Consider the following 26,756-nt stretch of genomic DNA (forward strand, 5'->3'; position numbering starts at 1 on the left):
CTCTGGTCAGGAAATGTTTGGATTTGGCAGATTTGCCTTGGATTAAAATACACTGAAACATTTGGTTTCCACTCTGCTGCTTGTGAGGTGCGGACATTGTTGGAGTGAGTGCAGGATAAAGTCTTGACAGCCACCCCTGCAGAGCGTGGATGCCCATTAGGACTGTTCAGAAGGCTCACAAGCAGTCCCCAGGCCTTCGCCCCAGTTGTTTTAGAAGTTGTTAGGCCATCTGTCCTTTACACACCTTACAACTCACCCCCTCCCTCCCCGAGTCAATCCCTTTAGACCCTCCCCTTCATGTCAGAATTAGAATTGGTTTTTATTGTCATGTTACTGTAGTACAAGGATACAGGAGTACAGTGAAAAGTTTACAACATTGCCGTTCACGGCACCATCTTAGGTACAAGGTACCTAGGTACAAAATTCTCGGTAAAGTGTAGAAAAATAAAGAATTAACTTAAAAGTTCAACATTATGGTTCTTGTCAGTATGAAGAAGTAAATAAGAAATAAAGCTAAAAATTTCAAATTACGTTGCTTCTTTAGCCATGGGCCTGCAGTCGCTCCATGCTGGGCTGTCCTCATTGGGGCTCGATCTCTTGATTCCTCTGCCTCTGCACTGCCATCTTGCCGCCGGCCACCATTCTCTCTCTCCCATGCTGGGCTCGATCACTCGATCCCTCTGTTTGTTCACTGCCGTCTCGCCGCCGACCACCTTCCAGGTTCATCAGCTGCCTCGCCACAGACTGCCAAAGTCCCACTCTGGTGCCGCTCCAGATATCAACTCAATGCTAACACATTCTCCCCACCCACACCCTTTGCCCCTTATCCCTTTTGTGCTAACTCACTGTCAATTCACTCACCACCGACTCACATTGGTCCCTCATACCCTCTCTGTCACATCTGTTGCCTCCTGACAATCAAATTAGTCCAGTAGTTTTTTTACTCTCACTGACAGCTGCAGCCTGTTTCTCTTTTAACTAATTCATGAACAGGGCATTTGAAAGTCTTCAGCTCTTATACTTAGAACATAGAACATAGAACATTACAGCGCAGTACAGGCCCTTCAGCCCTCGATGTTGCGCCGACCTGTGAAACCAATCTGAAGCCCATCTAACCTAAACTATTCCATTATCATCCATATGTTTATCCAATGGCCATTTAAATGCCCTTAAAGTGGCCGAGTCTACTATTTTTGCAGGCAGGGCATTCCACGCCCTTACTACTCTCTGAGTAAAGAACCTACCTCTGACATCTGTCCTTTATCTATCACCCCTCAATTTAAAGCTATGTCCCCTCGTGCTAGCCATCACCATCCGAGGAAAAAGGCTCCCACTGTCCACCCTATCTAATCCTCTGATCATCTTGTATGTCTCTATCAAGTCACCTCTTAACCTTCTTCTCTCTAACGAAAACAGCGTCAAAACCCTCAGCCTTTCCTCATAAGACCTTCCCTCCATACCAGGCAACATCCTGGTAAATCTCCTCTGCACCCTTTCCAATGCTTCCACATCCTTCCTATAATGTGTTGACCAGAACTGTACGCAATACTCCAAGTGCAGCCGCACCAGAGTTTTGTACAGCTGCAACATGACTTCATGGCTCCGAAACTCAATCCCTCTACCAATAAAACCTAACATACTGTACGCCTTCTTAACAACGCTATCAACCTGGGTGGCAACTTTCAGTGATCTATGCACATGAACACCGAGATCTTTCTGCTCATCCACACTACCAAGAATCTTACCATTAGCCCAGTACTCTGTATTCCTGTTACTCCTTCCAAAGTGAATCACCTCACACTTTTCCGCATTAAACTCCATTTGCCACCTCTCAGCCCAGCTCTGCAGCTTATCTATGTCCCGCTGTAACCTGCAACATCCTTCCGCACTATCCACAACCCCACCAACTTTGGTGTCATCCGCAAATTTACTAACCCATCCTTCTACGCCCTCATCCAGGTCATTTATAAAAATGACAAACAGCAGCGGCCCCAAAACAGATCCTTGAGGTACACCACTAGTAACTGAACTCCAGGATGAACATTCCCCATCAACCACCACCCTCTGTCTCCTTACAGCTAGCCAATTTCTGATCCAAACGGCTAAATCACCCTCAATCCCATGCCTCTGTATTTTCTGCAATAGCCTACCATGGGGAACCTTATCAAACGCTTTACTGAAATCCAAATACACCACATCAACCGCTTTACCCTCATCCACCTGTTTGGTCACCTTCTCGAAGAACTCAATAAGGTTTGTGAGGTACGACCTACCCTTCACAAAACCGTGTTGACTATCCCTAATCAAATTATTCCTTTCTAGATGATTATAAATCCTATCTCTTATAATCCTTTCCAACACTTTACCCACAACCAAAGTAAGGCTCACTGGTCTATAATTAACAGGGTTGTCTCTACTCCCCTTCTTGAACAAGGGGACAACATTTGCTAGTCTCCAGTCTTCTGGCACTATTCCTGAAGACAATGACGACATAAAGATCAAAGCCAAAGGCTCTGCAATCTCCTCTCTAGCTTCCCAGAGAATCCTAGGGTAAATCCCATCTGGCCCAGGGGACTTATCTATTTTCACACCTTCCAGAATTGCTAACACCTCCTCCTTATGAACCTCAATTCCGTCTAGTCTAATAGACTGTATCTCAGTATTCTCTTGAGACTGTATGTCTACTCGATGAATTTTTGAATTCAGCACTGAATCCAAACAAGTTTGGGTTTTCCACCTGTGAGGATCATTATCCCTACAGAACCAATTGGATCTGCCAGAAATAAGGGTGAGGTTTCCACATCTGAACACAGTTTGCCATTTTTAAATGTCTATGTTGTCTTGCCAACTTCATGAAAATCTTACCTGAAGTTCATTCTTAATTAACTGTGGAGAGACGTCTTCAGTCTCCAAACTCAGCAATTCATTGTATTCATAAATCATTCATAAAAACTGTTTTCGAGATGTTACATTAATGAAACTAAAATGAAACATTCACCATCTAAAAATAGATGTGCTGGTCAGAATAGGTGAACAGTGACAAATGGAATTTAATCCTGAAAATTATGAGGTGATGCATTTTTGAAGGACTAACAAGGCAACATAGCACACATTGAATGGTATGACCTTACAAAGTACCCTAGGATCAGAGGGATGTCGGTGTGCATGTTGATTGATCCTTGAAGGTGGTAGAACAGGGAGATAAGGTGAGTAAGAATATATTAAGGATACTTGGCTTTATTAGTCAAGGCATTGAATTCAGGAGCTTGGGGGTTATGAAGGAGCTGTGTATCACATTAGTTCGGCCACAGCTGCAGTACTGTGTGCAGCTCTAGTTGACACATCATAGGAAGGATGTGATTGCACATGAGAGGCCGCACAAGAGTGTCATCAGGATGCTACCAGAGTTAGAGTGATTCATCTATGAAGAGAGACAAGATAGAGTGGAATTGTTTTCCTTCGACCAGAGAAGGCTGAGGTTGCATCTGTCTGAGGTTTACAAAGTTCTGAGGGGCATAGACAGGGTGGATATGGAGAGATGTTTCCCCTTTGTAGAGATGTCAATAACTAGACAGGGCATAATTGAAACTGTGTTCCAATACATGGGCTGGCTTCAGTGATCATTTACTGACTGTAAAATTATTGCTGCTGCTCAAAAGGCAAGCAGTCTTTGTTCATAGAAGCAGACACAGCTTTTGTTCTGTTTGTGTTTTCTTCACTTTTTGGTGAAGTTCATTTGCTGGTGAATAAAAGCGAACATTTTCAACCATTCGAATGTTTTCCAGTATGTAATGATCCTGCATTAAACTATGCGAAGATGTTAGGCTACAGTGGGCATTGGGGGAAAAGCAGCACTCCCTTACACAGGGTTCGAAGATTGGATAATCTAAGGCGTAACCTGTGTTGCTTGGCTGTTAAGTAGCAACAAATAAACAAATGTACATTTGTATTTGCAATGAAGTATCAGCCATGTCACCAGCATAGTTTCAGAATAATTTCTTACCTCTTACTCCATGAGCTGTCAGATGACTATGTTCAATCTGCAGTGACCAATGACATGGTCAAGTATGCTTGTGACCAGCATTTACATCCCACATCGGTGGACACTGCGTGCATTTCACATGCAGTGTACTACGCTTACAGGTGACTTCAATCTGTGGTTGTGACCACTAATGACCAACCCCTCTGACAGTAACCCATGACCTCTACTGCACTATCATCTCCACCCTGCCCCTTGCATACTGACATTCCCCCCTTCACAATTATTGTCCATATCCCATTGTGCTGCTTCCAGTCCCCGCAATTGACTGCCACAAATTTTGTATCACAGCAGTGGCTCCTGATAAACCCATTTCACTTTCAATGAGCTGACCCCCAGGACTGACTGTGGCCCAAGCCCTGTCCTAGATGATGAGTAAGTGGATTCCTGCCTGATTTCTGTGCAACTCCCAAATTAAATTACTGTGATGTCCCAGGTTGGTTGCACTGAACCCATGGGACTAACAGTGGCCGACTCCCCAGATTGTCATGATAAGTAACCCTGACCTAGAGTCCCGAAGCAACTGACCGTGTCCAAACCCCCGGGCTGATATTGGATGATTCTCTTGACTTATTGTGCCTGGACCTCTGAGTGAAGGATGTCTTACTTGTCCTGACTGAGGATTACATCTCTTAGCCTTTGAGACATGGCCACACCATGCCACATATTCTGCTTACACATGGTGCTGGCATGAAATTGACATAGCATGGTTATGTACAGCAATATGTCCTTGACTAATCACTGCTGATAACCATGACAAGTGCTAAAATGCAAGTCAAGACATCTTCTCATCCCCGGCTGAGGGGACCGAACACAACATGGCAATGCAAGACAAGGCAGAGATGCTACGAGCACTCAAGTCAGTGCATAATGATTGACTGTAAAAAGAGCAAATGAGCAGCCCTGGTATGTACCTTGGTTAGATCCATGGATTAAGTGCCTGTCCCTGTGTGGAAAATGTCTTGTCAGCAGCATTATACTCAAAGGGGTTGGTGCACTCCAAAGTGCAGCATTGAAGTGGGAAACTGCATTATAAATAGGTCAGAAATGTCCCATGAGATTGCAATGAGGTTGGTGCATGTTATTACCAATCTCAGTGAACAGGATGATCACACCCATCAAGTGTGGCCAGAGAAGTTATTGACTGAGGTGCAAGATGAAAGCCCGGGGAGCAAGTGGTGAGGTGAAGATACAAGTACTCACTCTGAATTTCATGACCATTTTTGTCACCATCTCGTTTTTTCATCCGGCATGTAGGAGAATAGTGAAGTATATGACAGTGAGATGAGAGAGTTTATAATGACATGCTAATACATGCAAATAGACGCAAATTGATCTCTCATTATTCACTTGGGAAATTCCTGTCTCACCATTCAAACCCGGTTGCAGAATCAGCCTTTTATTTCTCAACGTCACTTTTCCAATCACACCTTATGTTACCAACTGACCTACCGATGCCCACATCTTTAGAGGCTGGGAATATTCTGCCAATCTTCCTGATTATCCTTAACTGCAAGGATTGCAGCTGTTAATGTTTTTTGACATTTTTATTTGTTTGTCCATTCATATATCACAGAGTCAGGTTCTTAGTGAGATTGATCTTTTGAAGTTTATTTAAATACTGTTTGCACAATTTTAAAAAAAAGAGACTCGTACAAACAGTCTGGGTTCTGTGCTGACTGATGTTACTCTATATTACAACACAGATGACTGACTTAAGACACCACACTAACACCATGACACACAGAGAATGATGAAAAGTGAGACGGGTATATATCCGGTCAGTGTCATAAGACTGTCTTAACTGCACTGGAACCTATGCCACAATGCAACAAAGACCATCTCTCCATCAAAAGACCCAGGCATATGTCAAAACTTTGTCCAGGTTTTTCTGCCTGCTGTTTTGTAATCTTACCATTCTAGCTCTTAACCTCTTAAGTCAACATAGCCCCAATGTTTTAAGTATAATTGACACCAAACCTGTTTTCATTGCACTTAGCCCATTTTCTGCTTAACTCTTCAAACTAAAAGTTGTATTTTAATACACATGATCTATGTTCACAACACCATTCAGAGTATACATTTCAATGTTTTTTTCCTTGCTTAACCCTGGGCGAGAATAATCCCGCTAGGTTTAAGAATCTCACTGTAAGGCTGAATTGTGGGTCAGACCAAGGCACCATGTGGAAAATGGTCACTCAGTGTGATTTCCCATGGAATGACCCATTAATGACCAGAGGGGGCTGTCAAATTATGTTTTATACTTATAATATTTATATGGAATCATGTGTAAATTTATAACTTGAGGGCTGTAGATATCTGGAACTGACTGTTTGAAAGGGTGGTAAGGGCGGGAACTATCACAACATTTAAGAAATACTTAGATAAACACTTGAAGTGCAATAAAATACAAAGCTACAGGCCAATTGCTGGAAAATGGGATTGGAATAAACAGATGCTTAATGACTGGCATGGACACAGCGGGTAGAAGGGCCTCTTTCTTGTGCCATACTAGCTCTATGGATTTTGTGACTATTGCTTAGGGAACAGGCTGTTTTAGGTGTGGTAATGTATAATGAGACATCATTAATTAATTACTTCATAATGAAGGATCTTCTAGGTAAGAGTGATTATAACATGATAGGATTTCACATTCAGTTTTATGGTGAGAAAAGAGCTTCTGAAATTTAAAATATTTAATTAAGTAACTGCAATTACAGGATCATGATGACAGAGTCAGCTACAGTGAAATGGAAAAAAAGATTAAAAAGTAAGATGGGGATAAGCAGTCAAATGGACAAATGGATTAAGCAGTAAGATGGTGGATAAGCAGCGGAAGATATTTAAGGAAGTATTTTATAACTCAACAAAGATCTATTCCATTGATGAAAAGAAATACTCTACATGAAGGGTTCACCATTCATGACTAACGATGGAAGTGTCAGATATGGTATCAAAATTAGATGAAGTCCAAATGCTTGGCAAAATTTTCAAAAGCAAGGAAGGATGATGATAAAATGGAGAAAAATAAATGAGAGAAAAATCACAAGAAATATAGAAGTAACAGCGTCAATGAAGATACTAAAAGTAAAAGGGAACTAAAGCAAGCATTGACCAATTAGAGGATGAGACTGGAGAACTAGTAATAAGGAAGAAGGAAATGGCAGAAACTTTGAATAAGCATTTTCTATCTGTCTTCACAGTGGAAAACACAAAGAAAAATCCACCTAGCAATTAAAAATCAAGTAAAGAGGACAATGACAAAACAATATCTTAAAACAATGACAATAACTAGAAAAAAAGGAAAGCTATTGAAGGTTGATCATTCTCCTGAATCTAAAATGACCTGTATCTTAAGGTCTTAACAGAGCTCATTGTAGAGGTAATAGACACATGGGTGGTAATCTTCTAAAATTCCTTAGTTTCTGGAAAAATCTAAACTTCTGAAAAATGTAAATGTAATTGCTTTACTCAAAGAAGGAGGGAGTTAAAAAGCTGAAAACTGCAAATAATCTAGCTTAATGTGTCATTGGAAACCTTTTAGAATCCAGTATTAAGAAACTTTGAGCAGGACAAGCAGAAAATCATAGTACAGTCAAGTTGGGGTGACATAGTTTTGTGCAAGAGAAATCGTGTTTAATGCTTATTAGTTTTTTTTTAAAAAGGTAACAGGCAAGGTGAATTAAGAAGAACTTGTAGATTTAATACATTTGTATTTTCAAAAGTCATGTAGTAAGGTGCCACATTAAGAATAGTGCACAATATTTATGAACATTTATGGTATGGGGATGGAATATCGGTATGAATAGACGATTGGGTATAAAAGAGGGAAGAGAGGGTCAGAAAAAATGAATGATATTCAAGTTGGCAAACTGTAACCATTGCAGTGCTAAAAGATCAGTATTTACAATCTATATTAGTCATTTGTATGAAGGTGCTGACTATATTGTAGCCAAATTTGAAGACAGTACAAAGGTAGGAAAGCGAGTTGTGAGGACGATGCAAAGTGTCCACAATTAGATATAGTTTAAGTGCATCAACAAAACTTTGGCAAATGGAGAATAATATTGGAAAATATGGTGTTCTTCACTTTGCCAGGAATAATAGAAAAGCAGAATATTAGTTAAATGGGGATACATGGCAGAATGCCGCAGCACAAAGAGATCTGTGTCCTTGTATCTGAATCGCAAAAAGTTAATAAGTAGGTACAGTACAAAATTAGGAAGGAAAATGGAAAGTTGACCTTTATTGCAAGAAGTATAAAATTACTGAAGTTTTGCTCCACCAAACAGAGCAGTGGTGAGACGGTGTCCAGAGTAGGGTAGAGTTTTGTGAACATATCAACATACGGGCAAGGAGCAAAAGTAAGCCACTCAGCCCTTCAAGCCTTTCCCAGTATTTAATAAGCTCATAGCTGATCTGATTTTAACCTCAACTCTACATTCCTGTGTATCCCCAATAATCTTTTATCCCCTTAAATTCAAGAACCTATCTACTCAAAAATACTTAGAGTCTGCATTCACTGCCATTAAGAGTAGTAATACAACCAAGACACTGTTCACATTGGATGTTGAAGTACCCCAAGCAGAGGACATTCAAAAGAAATGTTCAGTGATTATTTGCATAGCACCCAAAATATAATCGCAACAGTCTCTCTCTCATCATCCAAGGTATACAGATATATAAGAAAAGAATGGTTCATAGAGATGTAACACTTAGATTGTTTAAACTGGCGGAAGTCAGGAATACACTGTTTCTCCAAAAAGGTGGTCTGAATATTCCAAGCCTGAAGATTCTCTTTTCAGTTCTCTGAAGGAACAATGGAGGTTGCAGGCCTCAAATAGACTTCATAAAGATACTTCAATAATGGTGGGTTTCTGGCACAAACCTTTTCAGTCAAAACTGTGGTGGAACTTCAGCAGGGAGAAGTATCATATTGCAGGAAGTCAGGACAGGGCTTTGCTGAACAAAGTGTCACACCTTCGAGGTACTTAGCACAGACTGACAGGTCCCAGACCCTTGTGGATAAAGGGTATTTTGCATCACAGTCCCATTTTTGTTACGTGACAACTTTACACAAATTATTTAATGACAAAAGTAATTATCACAAAATTGGTGAATGTAAGGCAGGTATTTGCACGTTCTTGCTGTAAAAATAATTGCTTCACATCCCTCTTTATTAGATCGCAATTTTACAGATGCCAAGTCTGCGATGACCGTAGTATTTGAGTTTCTATGAATAAGCAGAAAATAGTAACTGCTAATTTCGTAACTGATCTGATGTATCCTGATGTCCTTTCAATAGAATGCCCAAAAAGCCGCTTACATTTTAATTACTTTCCAGAGGCATGTTTAGACATGAGTTCATCCCTGTCTGAACAGGACCAATACAAAAGTTATCTGACCTTCTGTAGTCAATTTTGTCAAGGTAAATTATCCATATTCCATTCATAGAATCACGGCCTTTGGCCCACCGCCATGTCTATGCTGACCAACATACACCAAACTACACTAAACTTCAGTTCTGAGGAAGGGTCACCGGACCCGAAACGTTAACTCTGATGTTTTCTTCACAGATGCTACCAGACCTGCTGAGCTTTTCCGGCAACTTCTGTTTTTGTTCCAAACTACACTAATCCCATTTACCTCCTCTTGGTCCATACCTATTATGCCTTGGCATTTTAAGTGTTCATCCAGATATTGTGACAGTAACTGCCTCCACCACGCTCTTAAGTCCTCTGGGTGAGAAAGCTTTTCCTCAGATCTCTTCTAAACCACTTCCTCCTCACCTTAAACTTATGCCCTCTGGTCTTAGACACATCTGCCATGGGAAAAGATACTCACAATCCACCCTATCTTTGCCTCTCACAATTTTGTATTCCTCAATCAGATCCCCCTCAGCCTCCTCTGCTCCAGCGAAAACAAACATCCTGGTGAATTTCCTCTGCCCCCTGTCCAGTGCAATCACATGCTTCTGACACTGTGTCGACCGGAACTTCACACAGTTCTCCATCTGTGGCCCAACCAATGCTGTGTAAAGTTCTAACAAGACTTCCTTGCTGCCATTCTACATGGCAGCAAATGAAGGCAAGCATTCTGTATGGCCTTCTTCAACACCGTGTCTACCTGTGCTGACACCTTCAGTGATCTATGGACTTGTATACCAAGGTCCCCTTTGCGATGAATAAATTTGTAAAAATAGGCATATATAAAACATGGTCACTAATAGAGTTTTACAATTTTATTCATTTGTAATTAGAAGTTGAATATCCTATCACTGGGATCAGATGTTAAATTTGCCAACAATTGAATTGAATGTGCAGTGAGGTATCTGAAAATAAAGAAAAGGGAAAACTAGTTTAAAACCAAAACATATGAACATATATACACACACGTACAAACAAAGTAGGAGAAGTAGAACGTTTAGCCTGTGAAGTGGGCTCCACCATTTTTTTAAAAAAAGATTATGACTAATCTATTTGTTGCCTCAACTTCATATTCTTTCCAACGTGTGACAACCATTGATTCCCTCGTTATTCAAGAATCTGAGCATCTCTGCCTTAAAAGTACTGAATGATTCTTTGTCTACTATGGGAAGAGAGTTCCAAAGGATCTTAACGTCTGAGTGAAACTATTGCTCTATGTCTCCATCTAAAATGGAAGAACCCTTTTTTTTTCAACTGTGTCCCCAGTTCTAGTCTCTCCCACAAAAGGCAACACCTTTTTAGCATCATACTTCAGAATTTAACAGTCTCTCTCCATGTTTATATAAAATGCTGCTTTTCTGTTCTTCTTGTCAAAGTGGAAAAGTTCACACATTTCCCACACTATATTCTTTTTGCCTAACATTTGCCCACTGCTTAATCTATGACTATCCTTTGGTAGAATCCTTATATTTCTTTCATAAATTATGATTCTACCTATTTTGTGTCATCAACAAACTTAACAACTACACATTCAGATCCCTGAATCCAAGCAATTGCCATAAATTATGAATAATTGAGGTCCCAGCATTGATTCCTATGGCACTCCATTCATTCATCTTGCCACACTGAAATGGCTCATTTATGATCCAGCCTCTTAACTAACCAATCCTCTTTTCAACCTGATATATTGCCCCTACACCATGAGCTCTTAATTTCAATTGTAACCTTTGACGTATGCCTTTTAAAATGCCTTCTGAAAATCTAAATATGCTGTTTATCAACACGTTACTTCTAAAAGACTTAATAAATTGGCCAAAAAGGATTTGTCTTTCACAAAATCATGGTGACTACTTTTGAGATTTTCAAAGGCGAAATCTTACCAGGGTCTCAGCAATGTGAACCAATGCAAAATGTATGGCAGAATTGCATGACGAGTATGACAAGGCCCATCTCAATATTAGGAATAACCCATGCTTTTCACAACTGGTATGGTGAAATTCTCACCAAGCAGCAATGGTTTACCAATTGCAGGTGATCATTTATTGTCAAGCACCTTGGTAACAAATGTGAAGTGATGCATTTTGGGAGGTCAAATCCAAGAGGACAGTATTAAGGATCCTTAGAGAATCTTGGGATGCAAGTCCATAGCTCCCTGAAAGTGGCAAGGTGGTAAAGAAGTTGCTCAGCATGCCTGCCGTCATTGTTTGGGGCATCAAGTATAAAAATTGGCAACTCATTTTGCATTTATATAAGACTTTAGTTAGATCACATTTGGAGTATTATGTGCAGCTCTGGCTGCCATACTGTAAGAAGGACGTATAGGCTTTGAAAAGGGTACAAAAGAGGCTTACCGGGATGTTGCCTGGATTGGAGTGTATTAGTTAGAAAGGAGAGTTTGGACAAACTTGGATTGTTTTCACTAGAGCATCGGAGACTGAGGGGCTACGTGATAGAAGTAAGTAAAATTATGAAACATGTGGACAGTGTGGATAGTTAGAGTCTTTTTCCTTGGATGAAAATGCCAAATTCTGGGGCAGGGTTGGAGGGGGAGGGGGGAGTGCATACATTTAAGGTGAGAGGGGAAAGTTTAAAGGAGATGTGTGAGGCAAGGCTATTACACAGAGAATGGTAGGTCCTGTAATACGCTGCCGGGGGCTGGTAGAAGCTGATACAATAGCAATGTTTATAAGGCAGTTAGACAGACACATAGACAGGCAGGGAGTAAAGGGATATGAACCATATGCAAGTAGATGGGGTTAGATTAGATTGGCATCATGGTCAGTGCAGACATGGTGGGCCGAAGGGCTTATTCCTATGTTCTCCACTCCAGTTCTGCATTTCAGGATGTGCCAGCAACTATCATTGTAATGCTGCAGCAAGGATACTGTACACTCAAGAACGCACACCCAGCTCAATGACCTGACCAGGCAGCACCTCTCCGGTGTTCACTTGCTCTCCAAGCACTCAGTCACTCCGTATCCACCCAGATGCTCACAGATACCTGCCTTGGATTGCCTTATCTTGCCTTTTTCTGCTTTGACCTCTCAGCCAGAAACACCAGATTCACGGTGCTGCTGTCTTGGCCATGCCATTTAGCATAGACACAAAGCCAGGAAGCCTCCATCATTGCCAGTAGGCCTCAGTTAAGTCAAGGAGACAGCTTTTGCTCAGGGATTTCTGGCACAGTATGTCAAGCGCAGTTTCTGATACTAGTCCAGGGCCCACATAGGGCAGTCAGAATTATCATCCTCTCCTCACACCACCTGTCTTGAGTCTTTCTGCTCTGTTGTGGACTGTTTTCCTCATAGAAGAGAAAGAGTCATGTTTTAAGGGAAATGAAAGTTGGTGGCACAGCTATTACTGTTGGTGCAGGTGTCCTTAGTGAATGGCTAGGCAGTGCAGAGGGCATGCAGGATTAATGGTGTCAGTGACTGGGATATGTGAGAGCGAATGGGGAAGATGTAGCAGACAGTGGTGAGAATGCTAGACCATAAGTCTTGGTTGGATCTGAGTACAGTAGCAAAGTTAGAATGAGTTTGAGGTATCAGAGGGAAGATAGTGAAGCCTAGTCCACTGGAGTAGAAAAGGAAATTGAACATTTTTCCTACAGTGCTGATGATTCCTCCAGATATCTGAGTCTGCTTTAACCCTGGTGGCAATAATGCTAACATGGTCTGGTGTTATGGTCACACTGCTGGTCCTGGGGGAGGAGGAAATCCTGATTTGTCACTATCCCATCCGATTGGACCTCCAAGATTCTCCCTATAAAGCAGAATGCTGATTTCTCCCTGTCTGCCATGGATGGTAGAAATATCAGGAACCGTGCAGAGCAGCTTTAGACTGACAATGCTTGTCCAGGTGCCCAGTGAGCTTTGAAATTTGAAGTAAGTGGAAAGGATACTGGGTGACAAGATATTCCAGGAGTGGTCCAGGAGTGTAAGATAGGGTGGAAATCAGTTGTGAGAGGATTTTAGTGAACCAGTTTTTTTTTAATACGACATTAGACAACGGTTACATAGTCACGATTAGACTAGTTTTTCATTCCAATTTTTTTTTCTATTGTATTACAATTCCACGATCTATCACACTGGGATTTGAACCAATGCTCACAGAACATAGCCTGAGGCCTATGGATTACTAATCCAGTGATGTTACCACTACAAAAGAAAGGTGGGGTCATTAATTCATAAGGCAAATTTAATATGATACCTCTGGAGAACATACCAGGCTTCATGAGTGAATCCCTCCAACAAGCCCTTCACAATTCACACTTAATTAAAAAAATTCAGCTCTAATTGACCTACTATAATCTCCAAAATAATAGAATAATTGAATCAGTGTATGGTAGGGTACCTAATCAAAAGATAAGACTTTTGTCGTCAGATAGCAGCTATCCTTGATTCTGCCATTCACGCATTCTCTAGATCTATCTTTTGTTTCTTCATTTGTCCTATTAATATTCTCTTTGGCTCTGGACCATCACTCCCTTTGTAGTGATAACATCACTAGATTACCAATCCATAAATCCCACGTTCTGAGAATTTGAGTTCACCTCTCGCCATGGCGGATGTTGAAATTTGAAATCATTTTAAAAATTGGAATTAAAAGCTAGTTTAATTGTGACCACATAACCATTGTGAATTGGCATTTTAAAAAACACCTATCAAATTTACTAATCTTTTTTAGGGAAGGAAATCTACCATCCTTCCCTGGTCTGACCCACATGTGACCCTAGACCCACAGCAATATGATAAAACAGAGAATTGTGGATTCAGGAAACCTGGAACATAAACAGAAATTGCTGGAGAAACTCAGCAGGTTGACCATTCTGAAGAAGGGTAACTGAACTCGAAACGTTAACTTTGTTTTTTTTTGCACAGATGCTGCCAGGCACGCTGAGTTTCTCCAGCAATTTCAGTTTCTGCAACCACAGAAGTATAGTTTGCTCTTTACTGCCTTCTGATGGAAGTTAATGAGCAACTCAGTTCAAAGGCTGTTAGCATTGCACAACAAATGCCAGGCTTGCTGGTGATGCTCACATCCATGTAAGACTAAAAGAAAATAAACATTTATTCTCTCCTGTCATTTTCCTTTCCGTTCTTTTACACCCTACCCGCTTAAAGCTGTTTCAAAACTATCACATGTTTAACTTTTCCAACTTGTGACAAAAAGTATTTGACCTGAAGCATTAAATCTGCTTTTTCAGCCACCAATGCTGCCTGACCTGCTGAGTACTTTCAACATTTTCTGTTTCTATTTTAGATCTCCATGAATTCACAGCATTCTATTTTCTTTTTGTTGCTGTCCATGAGTATTTCATTTTCATATTCTCGGCAAATGATGCAATTATAAATCTCTGCAAATGATATTAATATGTCAATCACTCATTCAAGACCCAGTTAGTTATCTCCAATGACAGTGATAATCAAATCCTAGTGTGAAAGCCATCCACTTCAGCCAAAACTATACAACAGGATTCCTTATTACAATCAATTAAATTGTGAATGTCTAAAGAACATCAATGGCAATTTATAATATATTATGGATGTGGAGAAGTGTTAATGTTCACCTAAACATAAAATTTTAAAAAGTGATGATTATTTTCTTTGTACCAACGTATTGGTATAATAAATCGTTGACTTGTCCATAAAGCCACAGAATCATACAGTATTGACAGAGTAATTTAGCTGATCAAAGCAGCACTGACTTTCTGAGAGACCCATCATTTTTCATCCTACTTCCCACTGTTTGTCCATATTGTAGGCTCCTCTCCTCAAGTATCTATCCAACTTCCTTTTAAAATAATTATGGAATCAATTGCCATCACCTTTTCAGGTAGCGTGTTACAAATTCCTACAACTCTCCGAGTGAAAACCATTCTCCGCTTTTCTGTTGTAATTCTTTTACCAATGAGTCACGGACATTTGGTTATTGATCTACTTGCCAGAGGAATAATCTTTCTCTATCCACTCCATAAAATCTTCTCATCACCCTGAAAAAAAAATTATTCAGTCACCTCATGATCATTCCTGCCCTCATTATAACCAAATTCCATCAAATAAATAAACAGAAAGAACTGGAGCTGTTGGAAATTTGAATCAAAAACAGACTGCGTGAGAAACACTGCAGATCTGGCAGCATCTGTAGAGAGAAAAAAAGGTTAGCATTTCGAGTCCAGTGTCCAGGGTCGAAACATTATCCAAATTCTCTCTCCTTGGTAAATCTCCCTTGTGTCCTTTCAAAGGCCTATCCATCTTTCCCATGGTCCTTGTCCAGAATTGTTGGTGAAATCTGAAATAACTGCACAGGGGCTGGTTTCCCATCACCAAGTCATCCTTTATTTACTTGTGTACAGTACACTGGCTGTGGCCAGCCAGCTTGTATTCAGCCCCCTGAACTGAGGAGATTCTAAATACCTGTTTATATTGGTCAGCCAGGGCTTCCTGATTGAGCGACATTAAAAATCCCAGTCAAAGATCTCGTAGCCAATGAGATCCACCTAGTTCCAATCACTACAACATCCCAGCCAATGTCTATCAAATAATTATATTCTGACATGATCAGCTTGCCTTAATATTCTATACCTCAAAGTATAAACAAAGATAATCTTTTTATGATTAACTTATGAAGTTATCCTGCCACCAATATAGATTTGTTCATATGGACAAAACATCTATCTACACTTGTCAAAATTGTGTCATATATGATATAAATATTCTCTTAATGTACCCGCTTTCAATACTAATCCTCTCCTTTCACATATTAGCCAGGGAGTTTTCTTTTTCCTTATTCTGAGTCTTGATAGGAGATTTTGTTCTATTTAGAATTACTATCAGCTGTTAATGTGCTTTTTTTAATATAATACATAAGGAAATTGTAAAGGATCCACTTTAAAAAACATGGCATAACAAGTACACTTTTTTATATTACTAAAGAGAGGCAATAGCCTAGTAACATTACTGCTAGACCATTAATCCAGTAACTCAGCCAATGTTCTAGGGACCCGGGTTCAAATCCTGCCATGGCAGATGATGGAATGTGAATTCAATACAAATGCTGGAATTAAAAGTCTAATGATGACCACAAATTCATCGTCAATTATTGGAAAAACCTATCTGGTTCACTAAAGTACTTTAGGGAAGGAGATGTATCACCCTTACCTGGACTGGCCTACCTGTAACTTCAGACTCACAGCAATGTGGTTGACTCTGACCTGCCTCTGGACAATTAGGATGGGCAATAAATGCTGGCCTAGCCAGCAATATTCACATCCCGTGAATGAATAAAAAAACATACTGGACTAGTAATCCAGGGTAAGAAGTTCTCCTGTCCTCGTCATGTTGGTTTAAAAAGAAAGAGTGTGTAAAAAAGTCTTCAAAATCTGCAAAAATTGTGCAAGCTTTGTATCGATATAACCTGCAGGAGCTTAATTTTAGAGGTAACAATTTTATTTCATCCCCTTCCTTTAGATATCCAAAGACATGTTACATGGCAAAGTAATTGAATTTTTGTCAGGCTTCAGGCTGTTTTGTAACCATTACACAGAAGGTGGGTGAAAGTGATTTGGGGTGACCCATAATACCCTTTTTCCAGGAATTACTGACCTAGCTCAATCCCCTGGTGACAAATCCAGGTAGCTACTGTAAGTTTAGATTCTGTCATGCTTTCAAAGCCTGTTAGTGTACAAGCATGGTTTCATTTTCAAGGAGATCAGGCTCTATTTATTTATAGCCTGAAGTCTCCATCTCCAAAACTGTTGATAGGGAAGCTTTATACAAGCAAACTACTGCTAGTTTGTGGGACATCTGAAATAACAGCAAAACATACTGGAAATATTCAGCTGGTGAGGCAGCATATAAGGACAGAAACAATTAATGGGACTAAATTTGTCCATTTACAAATAACGAGTAGTGGCAAGGAAGTTTCATGGCGTCCAGTCTACCATAGCCCAGGCTGAATTTTCTCATACAAATCTTCCTTTTTTCATCTCACTAATTATTCAACTGAGCTGTTGGGAGTGTTTTATTGTGAGATCCTCCTGATAGGCAGAAGTGAGCGACTGGCTTATGTGCCTCTCACGCCATATTTAATACCACCACAGATGCTGCCAGCCAGGAACTACTTTTCAAAATACAATGTTCAATCCTAAAAATGCCACAGAGGAAAGGCAAGCTCTTCCAGGACAGGGATCTTCAGGTGCTGATGGATGGGATAGTAGAGAAGAAGGCAGTCCATTTTCCTGCTGACCGCCATAGAAAAAACATACCAATGCATCCAGCCAACCTGAACAAATGTTTCAATGCAGCTCAGTGCTGTGTTCCACATCAAAGGGAGTGCCCACCAATGTCACAAGGTGGTCTCTGACTTTCTGCAATCTGCAAGGGTAACTTCTACTTCATAGCAAACTCAGCCACTGCACACATACCTCACTAAGGCTCATGGATTTTAGCTGTCACTGTTGCATGGACCATATCCATTCAAAGACTCACACCCACCTCATTCTCACAAGCAACTGTTCCTTCATGCCCTCTATGCTTCCTAGCCATTTATTGAAGACATCTCACCACCTCTCTTGTTCATACATGACCACAAACTGCTGCTGCATGCACTTTTAATTCCTAAACTGCTTACACTTGATCTGCTGGACTGACAGTGATCAACCCCCCATAGTGTCATCTGATGAGCCCCTTGCTGCAGTATCAATTAATGGACTGCAACCTCCATTCACCCTACTAAGGACTGTTCCACTCGGACTTGTATATATTGCCATTTGGTTGAAGAACACATAAGCTGTTATCATTTGTTGCAACTCCGCCATTAGTGTATTAGATCTCCTGTCTGACTGACAGACTGACTGTTCAGTGACCCACAATCTCAAGCTGCCAACATGATCTACAGAACTATAAAGCAAGCTATACCATAGACCCTGGCAGACTGTTAACTCAGTGTTAAAATCAGTATGCACTGAGAAAAAAACCGTGAAGCAGGCAAGGATTGGTAACATCCAAGTAAGTCCTAAAGTGAGTCAGTGCTAAGCAAGGTAAGAGCCATAAGATGCACATATAAGATGCAAAAGCATCCTACGCACAGGCATGAGATGAGTGGTGGTTCCTACTTACAAAATGACCTGATTGAAGTGTCAGTCCACTCCAAAGTTAAGTGCTTAAGTCCTGAGGTAACGTCTGAATTGATTGAAGAGCAGGCATCATGATACAGTGAAACTGGTGGCATGTCACTGTGAGGTTATGTGGATAAACACTCAAGGAGGATGGTGGCTGTTGTGCATCCAAGAACATGTTGAGTAAGACGCAATGACGTAATGGCTGGGATAGATATTCAACGAGCTGCAGCCACCAGATATCCGCTCTGGTTTTCCTGCCATGAAAAAGCGTGCCTCATTTCTCAACTGAGAAGATAATTGGAAGTGGGCTGTAAATAGAATGAGTCACTCTTTAACTTAATGCAAATACATGGAAATAAGATTGTTGCCACTCAAGGGCAAGATTCTGAAGTTATCATTTGAGGCTTGAGGAGAAAATTGGGAAAACTTTCACAATAATTTGCCATTCTACCCCATGTAATCACTGCATTCAGCATCATTCTTGCCACACCAAAGAGGGGAGAATTCTATTCAGTATTTTATGCTTTCATCAGAATAGATGAATGAAGAAATATAACAGGTTTCAAATGTGTAAAAACAGAGTTAGGATAGGAAGGGAAAAAGGAAGATCAATGATAAATTGGAGGGCAGGGGAGATAAATAATGTAACATTGCATGATGCAAAAGCCAAAAGAGAATGGTAATGGGTATCACAGACAGATAATGCTTTTATTCAGGTGAGATGTCAATGGATGAGGAGCAGTTACCTGAATGCCACTTGGAGAGATACAGAAAGAAACAAGGCAGCAAAAAATAAACAGGATAAGATGGAGACAGAGATTATAGTCTAAAGTTGTTGAACTCAGTATTGATTTCAGAAGGCTGTAGAGTACCAAGGCGAAAGTTGAGCTCCTGTTCCTTGAGCTTCCACTGAGCTTCATTAGAACTCTGCAGCAGGAAAAGGAGCTAAAGGTCAGAGAGGAAGAAGGGTAAAGAATCAAAATGGCACATGACTGGAATGTTGGGTTCATGCTTCCAACGGTCCACAAAACAGTTACCCGACTCTGTTTGGTCTCCCGAATGTAGAGAAATCTACCTTGTGAACAGCAATGGCAGTATACCAACATTGAGAGAAGTAGAGGTATATTGCTGTAGCCCTTGGAAGAAATGTTAGCTTCTTGGACATTGAGAAGGGAGGCAGTGAAAGGACTGGGATGGCAGCTTCTGTGCTTGAGTGGAAGGGGTTGCTCAGGATGAAAGAGGAGTGAATCAAAGTATCACGGATGGAATGATCCCTCTGGGATTATTTATAAAAACTTTAGGGCCATGGAGAAACCTTGTGAAGATTTCATGGAGTTGCGCCTTATTGGTTATTAATAGCACATAGTGGGACGAGTGAAGGAAGAAAGAGAAACATGTAGAGTGCTAGGCAGAAACCAGAAGACTGACCATGTGGAAAGTACAGGGGAATTGAGTTTAAGAGCTGTGAGGTTATGCTACAGCTCTATGTAACTCTGGTTACACCACACTTGGAATATTGTGTTCAGTTCTGGCCACCTCATTATGGGAAAGATGTGGAAGCTTTAGAGAGGGCGCAGAGGAGATTTACCAGGATGCTGCCTTGATTGGAGGGCAGGTCTTATGAGGAAAAGTTGAGGGAGCTAGGGCTTTTTTCATTGGAGTGAAGAAGGATGAGAGGTGACTTGATAGAGGTGTACAAGATGATGAGAGGCATAGATAGAGTGGATAGTCAGAGACTTTTTCCCAGAGTGGAAATTACTATTACAAGGGGGCATAATTTTAAGGGGATTGGAGGAAGGTATATGGGAGATGTTAGAGGTAGGTTCTTTACACAGAGTGTGCTGGGTGTGTGGAATGCGCTGCCGGCAGTGGTACTGGAGTCAGATACTTTAGAGACTTTTAAGTGACTCTTGGATAGGCACATGGAGGATAGTAAAATGTAGGGTATGCAGGGTAGTTTGATCTTAGTAGGATAATAGGTCAGCACAACATCGTGGGCCGAAGGGCCTGTACTGTGCTGTGCTGTTCTATGTTCTATGTTCTGTGTACATGTAAAGATGTACGTGGACTACTGACCAATATTAGGTGGTAGAATTCATGGAATAGCCATTCAATAATGTACTAGTAAAATTAAAGCCTAGTATATCACTGAATACAATGTATTGTACTATTTCGTCTTAATATGTCATGGACAATATTATAAAGAACATCCAAGCCTGAAGATAATTCTTGACATGCCGTCTCCTTGACCAATCTGTCTTGAATCCAAAGTCTTGATATGGATGTGGCATAACAAAACACAAAAGGGAGAGGAGGAGAAAATGTGGTGGTGGCATCACAGTGGAGAGACAAAAGATGACCCATTGAATACAGAAGTTGGTGGGTTGAAAGTTGGAGATAAAGGGAACAGTATTGGAAAGGAGGGAAAGGAATGATAAATGAAGTATGTGAGATGTATTTGACATGGTGAAGGGCCCTGTCAACCACACCATGCAAGAATCCTCAAGGTAAGGAAAAAGGAGAACATTTCTGATACAGTAATGTGGAAGGTTGCATCTTTGGAACAGATGCATCAGAAATAGAAAAACCAAACAGGGAAAATATTTTTTAACAGTTCATAAATGGTGGCATTATTACACCATTAAAAAATCATCTATTTGGCAATAAGACATCATATTGTAATATAGCATAGGAGTGAAACTGCATCTTTTCAAAGTTTTGGTTTGTTTCTGCTTGTCTGGTTCAGGTGCCAAAAATGATTAGATTCAGAGGAAGAATTTTTAACTTGAGTAGCAGATTGAAAATTGAATAACATGGTCACAAAACATGCTCAAAAATGTTGATGGTTAATGTAATAGTGCCATGTGGTTTCAGTTGGCTCATGAATCATGTAGAACATTAGTGTAAGGGCTCTTGTGACATAGTGGTCGTGTCTTTACCTCTGGGTCAGAAGGCTGGGGTTAAAGTCCCAACTTCTCCACAGGGATGTCAGAATGTGTCTGAAGAGGTTGATTAAAAACATGTCTGGAACATGAGTTCCAACGCTTGTTGAATCTATGATGACAAATAATATTGAAGACTTATTTAGGCTTCAGTACCAGTGAAGTTTTCACAGATCGGTAACCATAACATTATGTAGCTACAAGAACTTACTAAAGTTGTTGTTGATGTTAATTGGTTATCTCAATCATATAGGAAAATGAATAATAAGTATAAAACTCATTTTTATGGCTTCACCAGCATTTTAACTCCTCATCATTACATTCTTGTTGCTGAGAAAACACTGGATGATATTGTTTTAGTTGGTAAGGAGAGTTGAGATGCAGCAAATATCTACATGACAAAAAAAATGTGGACTCAACTTTGATCTTAAACAAAAAGTGGTACCTCAGCCAAAGTGAATGACCATATAATCAATTCCTAAATGGGAAGATATTAAAAGAGCATTCAATTTCAAGATTTTTTTTACTTTTCTCTCTAGGTACTATCACCATTAACAGCAAGCGTTCACCATATATGGCACATGGGGAGAGTGAAATTCTGGACCTGGATGATGACTTGTATTTAGGTGGACTACCTGAGAACAAAGCAGCTCTTATTTTCCCTACAGAAGTATGGACAGCTCTTCTTAACTATGGATATGTAGGATGTATCAGAGACTTGTTCATTGATGGCCAAAGCAAAGATATACGGAGAATGGCTGAAATCCAAAATGTGGCTGGAGTTAAACCTTCATGTGCAAAAGAAGGTCCAAAGCAGTGCCTTAGTAATCCATGCCGAAACAATGGTGTTTGTAGAGAAGGCTGGAACAGGTACATTTGTGATTGCTCTGGAACTGGATTTCTTGGCAAATCTTGTGAGAGAGGTAAGCAGGACATTTGAACCACAATAACATGGGTTTTAGTTGTTTCTTCTTACAAAAAAAAGTCCGGATGCAAAAAATGACTGAGATTTCCTTCTCACCTAAAATTTTTTAATTTTTATTTGTTGTGCAACAGAGTTTATCATTGTGTAAAATTTGACAAGCGTTTTTATCGTACTAAGTATGCAAGCACTTTTATGTATCATTTCAGAGGGTTGTTTGATAGCCAGCCTTTATTGTTTTGGGATTGTGCTAATGCTGCAATTCACAGGGGGACTTGAGAGACATCAGCACAACTTGTCTTAGCCAATGAAAACGTTTCTCCTGTTATACAGTTGCTGAGCAGTATCAGTGGTACTTATGATGAGAATCTCATTCATCTTATATCTTGCATGAATTATGATGTCTTGAAGTGATTAGTTGACATTAGGGAAAGAAAAAAATCACACAGGAGAAAACTTGTAAGGAGTGGAATACAATTCTTAGAACTTCTTTCGTTCCATTATATTGTTACAGTTTGTTAACTGCATTTTAGAAGAAAGTTCTTTGTTGACTGTTAGATCCTTGCCACAGCTCATCTTGATGAAAGATACATCAGGTATAATTTTTGCCAAGATCCCTTTTCTTGGTGTGGTAGAGGAACACCACCTGGTTTTCTAATGAGCAGAGATATTGTCTCAAACAAGATGGAGTTTATTGTATGATAGTAACTAGATACAAGCTACATTGTTACGATAGACTTAGCTACAAGACTATCATAGAGATTACTAAGCCATAGAGGACTTCCGCAATCAAACAGAACAAAGCGTTGTTCTCCCTCCCCAGATCACCCCATCAAATCAGGTGGTGCTTAATATGCTCTTCAACATTTCCAAACTATCACACACTTATACAAAATTCCAGATCCAGAGTCAAATTGTGTGGAGCCATTGCAAGTCTTGGCCCCTAGCTGGAAAGCCAGTGAGAGCCCCATTGCCTCTTTTTCTGGAAAACACCGTGTCAAACACAGACTTTTGACAGGGCTTTCCTGGAATCAAGGGTCTCAAAATGGTTGCACCCAAGAGAGCTTCTAGGCCTCAGAGTGCTATTGAGAAATGCCCCCACCAGCCCCCTAGGGCCCACCTGACTCTCCTGAGTCTTCAAAGTATGTCCAAAGCACAAGGACTGTCAACAATCCTATGGGGGTTTGAGTGACTTGGGCTATGATGGGATTTGTGGTGGAATTAGACAAGAAGTCCATTGAGGCCTATCTCAACATTGGGAGCATTATTATGCTTTTGGCGAGAAACGAGGTGTGTTCCTCGCTGGGCAGTGGCAAGTTGCCAGTTAAAGGGACTTATTGCTTTTTTAAAGCCTTATTAATAGTCCATATTACCTCAATGATCAGAAAACAGTGAACAAAGAATATTCTTCTAAAATGCAGTTAACAAACTGTAACAATATAATGGAATGAAAGAAATTCTAAGAATTGTATTCCACTCCTTACAAGTTTTCTCCTGTGTGTTTTTTTCCCCCTAATGTCAACTAATCACTCCTCTTGAGTGAGCTCCAACAACTTAAAAGAAGCTTGATATCAGATAAGGCAAGGCAGCCAACTTGCTTGGTATTCCATTCACTGCCTTCAGCTTTCACTTCCTCCACCATTGATGCACAATGGCAGCTGTGCATACCATCTACAAGATACACTGCAGCAACTCACCCAAGCTGCTTCATTAGCACCTTACAAACCCACAACTCCTACCACCTTAAAGTGTAAGTGCAGCAGATGCATGAGATCATCATAAGGGTTTCTCTCTAAGCTGTACACTATCCTGACTTGGAAGCAAGCTGCCATTTCTTTACCATACCAGTATCAAAATCCTGGAATTTCCTCTCCAACAATGTGGTAGGTGTTCCTAAACCCCATGGACTACAGAAGTTCACCACCACCTACTTGAGGACAATTTGGGATGGGCAATAAATGCCAGCCTAAACAGCGATGCATATATCACATGAATGGATAAAATTGCCATAAATATAAATGGCTGGAATCAGGAATCTGTAAAGAAGCACCCTTTTAAGGTGAGAGGGTAGTGATACAAAAGGGTCCAGGGGGCAATTTATTCACACAGAGGATGGTGAGTGTCTGGAACAGGCTGCCAGAGGTAGTGGTGGAGGCGAGTACAATTTTGTCATTTAAGAAATATTTGGACAATTACATGAATGGGATAGGTATGGAGGGATATGGACCAAATGCAGACAAATAGGACTAGTTTAATTGTGAAAACTGAGCAGCAAGGATAAGTGGGACCAAAGGGCCTGTTTCCATGCTGTAAACTTCTATGACTCTATGATTCTAAGCAAGTTCAATATAAATACATAATAATAATTCTCACTGAGGCAATCCCTGACTAGTCTTGTTGCTCCTGAAGATCAGTTGATCTGTTGATCTATTTTCATGAGCCAAACACCTATTTCAACCAAAACCCAGTATTTCCAGCAACATTTTTTTTGTAACCTGATGGTAGTTGTCACTATGATACAATTGGATGATCCATCTTTGTCACTGTCTGGATGGAGAATATCAATGTTTACAAACTGTGGGCAGAATCCGATGGGGGTCTGAGTGACTTGGGCTATGGTGAGATTTGTGGTGGAATTGGACAAGAAGTCCATTGAGGCCTATCTCAACATTGGGAGCATTTTTATGCTTTTGGCGAGCAACAAAACATGTTCCTCGCTGGGCAGTGGCAAGTTGCCAGTTAAAGGGACTTATTGCTTTGTTGCAGCCTTATTAATAGTCCATATTACCTCAGTGATCAAAAAACGGGTACCTGGTGACTTCAGCTTGTCACTCCTTGTGACCAACGTCCATGTGAATCAGCACCAAAAGCATCTCAGGACATGGTCCACGGGCACTGGCTGCAAGTTTCCCTCGTCCATGGTCATTGGAATCCAAAACTTGCCAACCCCATACAAACTGCATGGCATCTCTGTTTTATACGTACTTAGGTAGCACTGACTTGCATTGCAGGGTGCACTGGCAACTAGACTTGCAGCAGGACATATTGCATGCAGCATGCTCATGGACTGGATCAGGCTGCATCTCATTCCCTCTCCTAGTGCTCATTCACTTAACACCACGGCGGCTCAGTGGTTAGCACTGTTGCCTCACAGCGCCAGGGAACTGGTTTTGATTCCTTGGATGACTATCTGTGTGGAGTTTTCACATTCTTCCCTGTTTGCATGGGTTTCTTCTGGGTGCTCCGCTTTCCTCCCACAGTTCAAAGATGTGCAGGCTAAGTGAATTGGCCATGCTAAATTGCCCATAGTGCCCAGGGATGTGCAGGCTTGGTGGATTAACCATGGGAAATGCAGGGTTGCAGCGATGGGGTGGTGGGTGGGTGTGGGTGGGTTGCTCTTTGGAGAGTCAGTGTGGACTCGATGGGCTGAGTGGCCTGTTTCCACACTGCAGGGATTCTACAACTCTGTCTACCTGAATGTTCGCAGCACCCATTAATTGGCTTGCCATGCCCATTAGTGCATTAGCACCTCAGCCAAAGCCAAAGTCTATCAGGAATGCTGCATTGACTTGCTCAGACACGCAGACAGGCGGCTGGTCAGTAGGGATCTGTCTAGCGAGCAGCGGATGTGGATGACGCCCCAATATATGGCACACCAAGACTATCTAACACCCACAGTAAGTGCCAGCTCCCTAACTAGCAAACATGCTGCACATGTATTCAACCAAATGGCTGTGTTGGAAACTTTTTTTCTAAATGGTACGCACGTTAGGTGTTACTGGCTGCCCAGCGTTTTTGATGCCTGTCCCAGGTTGCCCTTGAGAAGGTGATGGTGAGCTGCCTTCTTGAACCGCTGCAGTCCATGTGCTGCAGGTAGACTCTCAATGCCCTCGGGGAAGGAATTCCAGGATTAAACTGAGTAGTGGGTAATCCTCAGCCCACTCAAGTAGGGCTGCAGTCAATCAGTGTGTCTACATATCGTCAATCAGGAGCACAGCCTTCACACATTCGAGGACACGGCCACAGTCAGTCATCAGCTTGGAACGCTGACTTGATCTGGTCAACTGCAGTCCAAAAGTGGGCAATGACTATCCTGTACAGCCAACACCAACACTCAGGAAAGTCACTTACCATTAGCCACAAGGCTGCAAGAACAGTGGTCTGATCTGGTCAGTCATGTCTGGGAGCTGCTCATCAAAGTTAGTCAAAAGTTTGGGGCAAATGCAGGCCTAAGGATCCATCCATCGATTGCTCAAGGCGGGTGGGGGTTTGGGGGGGATGTTTTAGGTGTATGACTGCCAAGAGA

At 41.0% G+C, this 26,756-nt stretch overlaps 1 protein-coding gene across 3 annotated transcripts in view; it reads left to right on the plus strand.

The window, feature by feature from the left end:
* Window positions 1-26,756, plus strand: part of nrxn1a (neurexin 1a) — a 1,567,205-nt gene that overhangs the window by 676,661 nt on the left and 863,788 nt on the right. For all 3 annotated transcript variants that reach the window (XM_048601292.1, XM_048601293.1, XM_048601291.1), the window contains one exon: window positions 22,068-22,451. In XM_048601292.1, the coding sequence (XP_048457249.1) occupies window positions 22,068-22,451 (384 nt within the window). The remainder of the gene's footprint in view (window positions 1-22,067; window positions 22,452-26,756) is intronic.

Source organism: Rhincodon typus, chromosome 9, assembly GCF_021869965.1.
Source record: "Rhincodon typus isolate 14 chromosome 9, sRhiTyp1.1, whole genome shotgun sequence".
In the NCBI taxonomy this organism is placed as follows: domain Eukaryota; kingdom Metazoa; phylum Chordata; class Chondrichthyes; order Orectolobiformes; family Rhincodontidae; genus Rhincodon; species Rhincodon typus.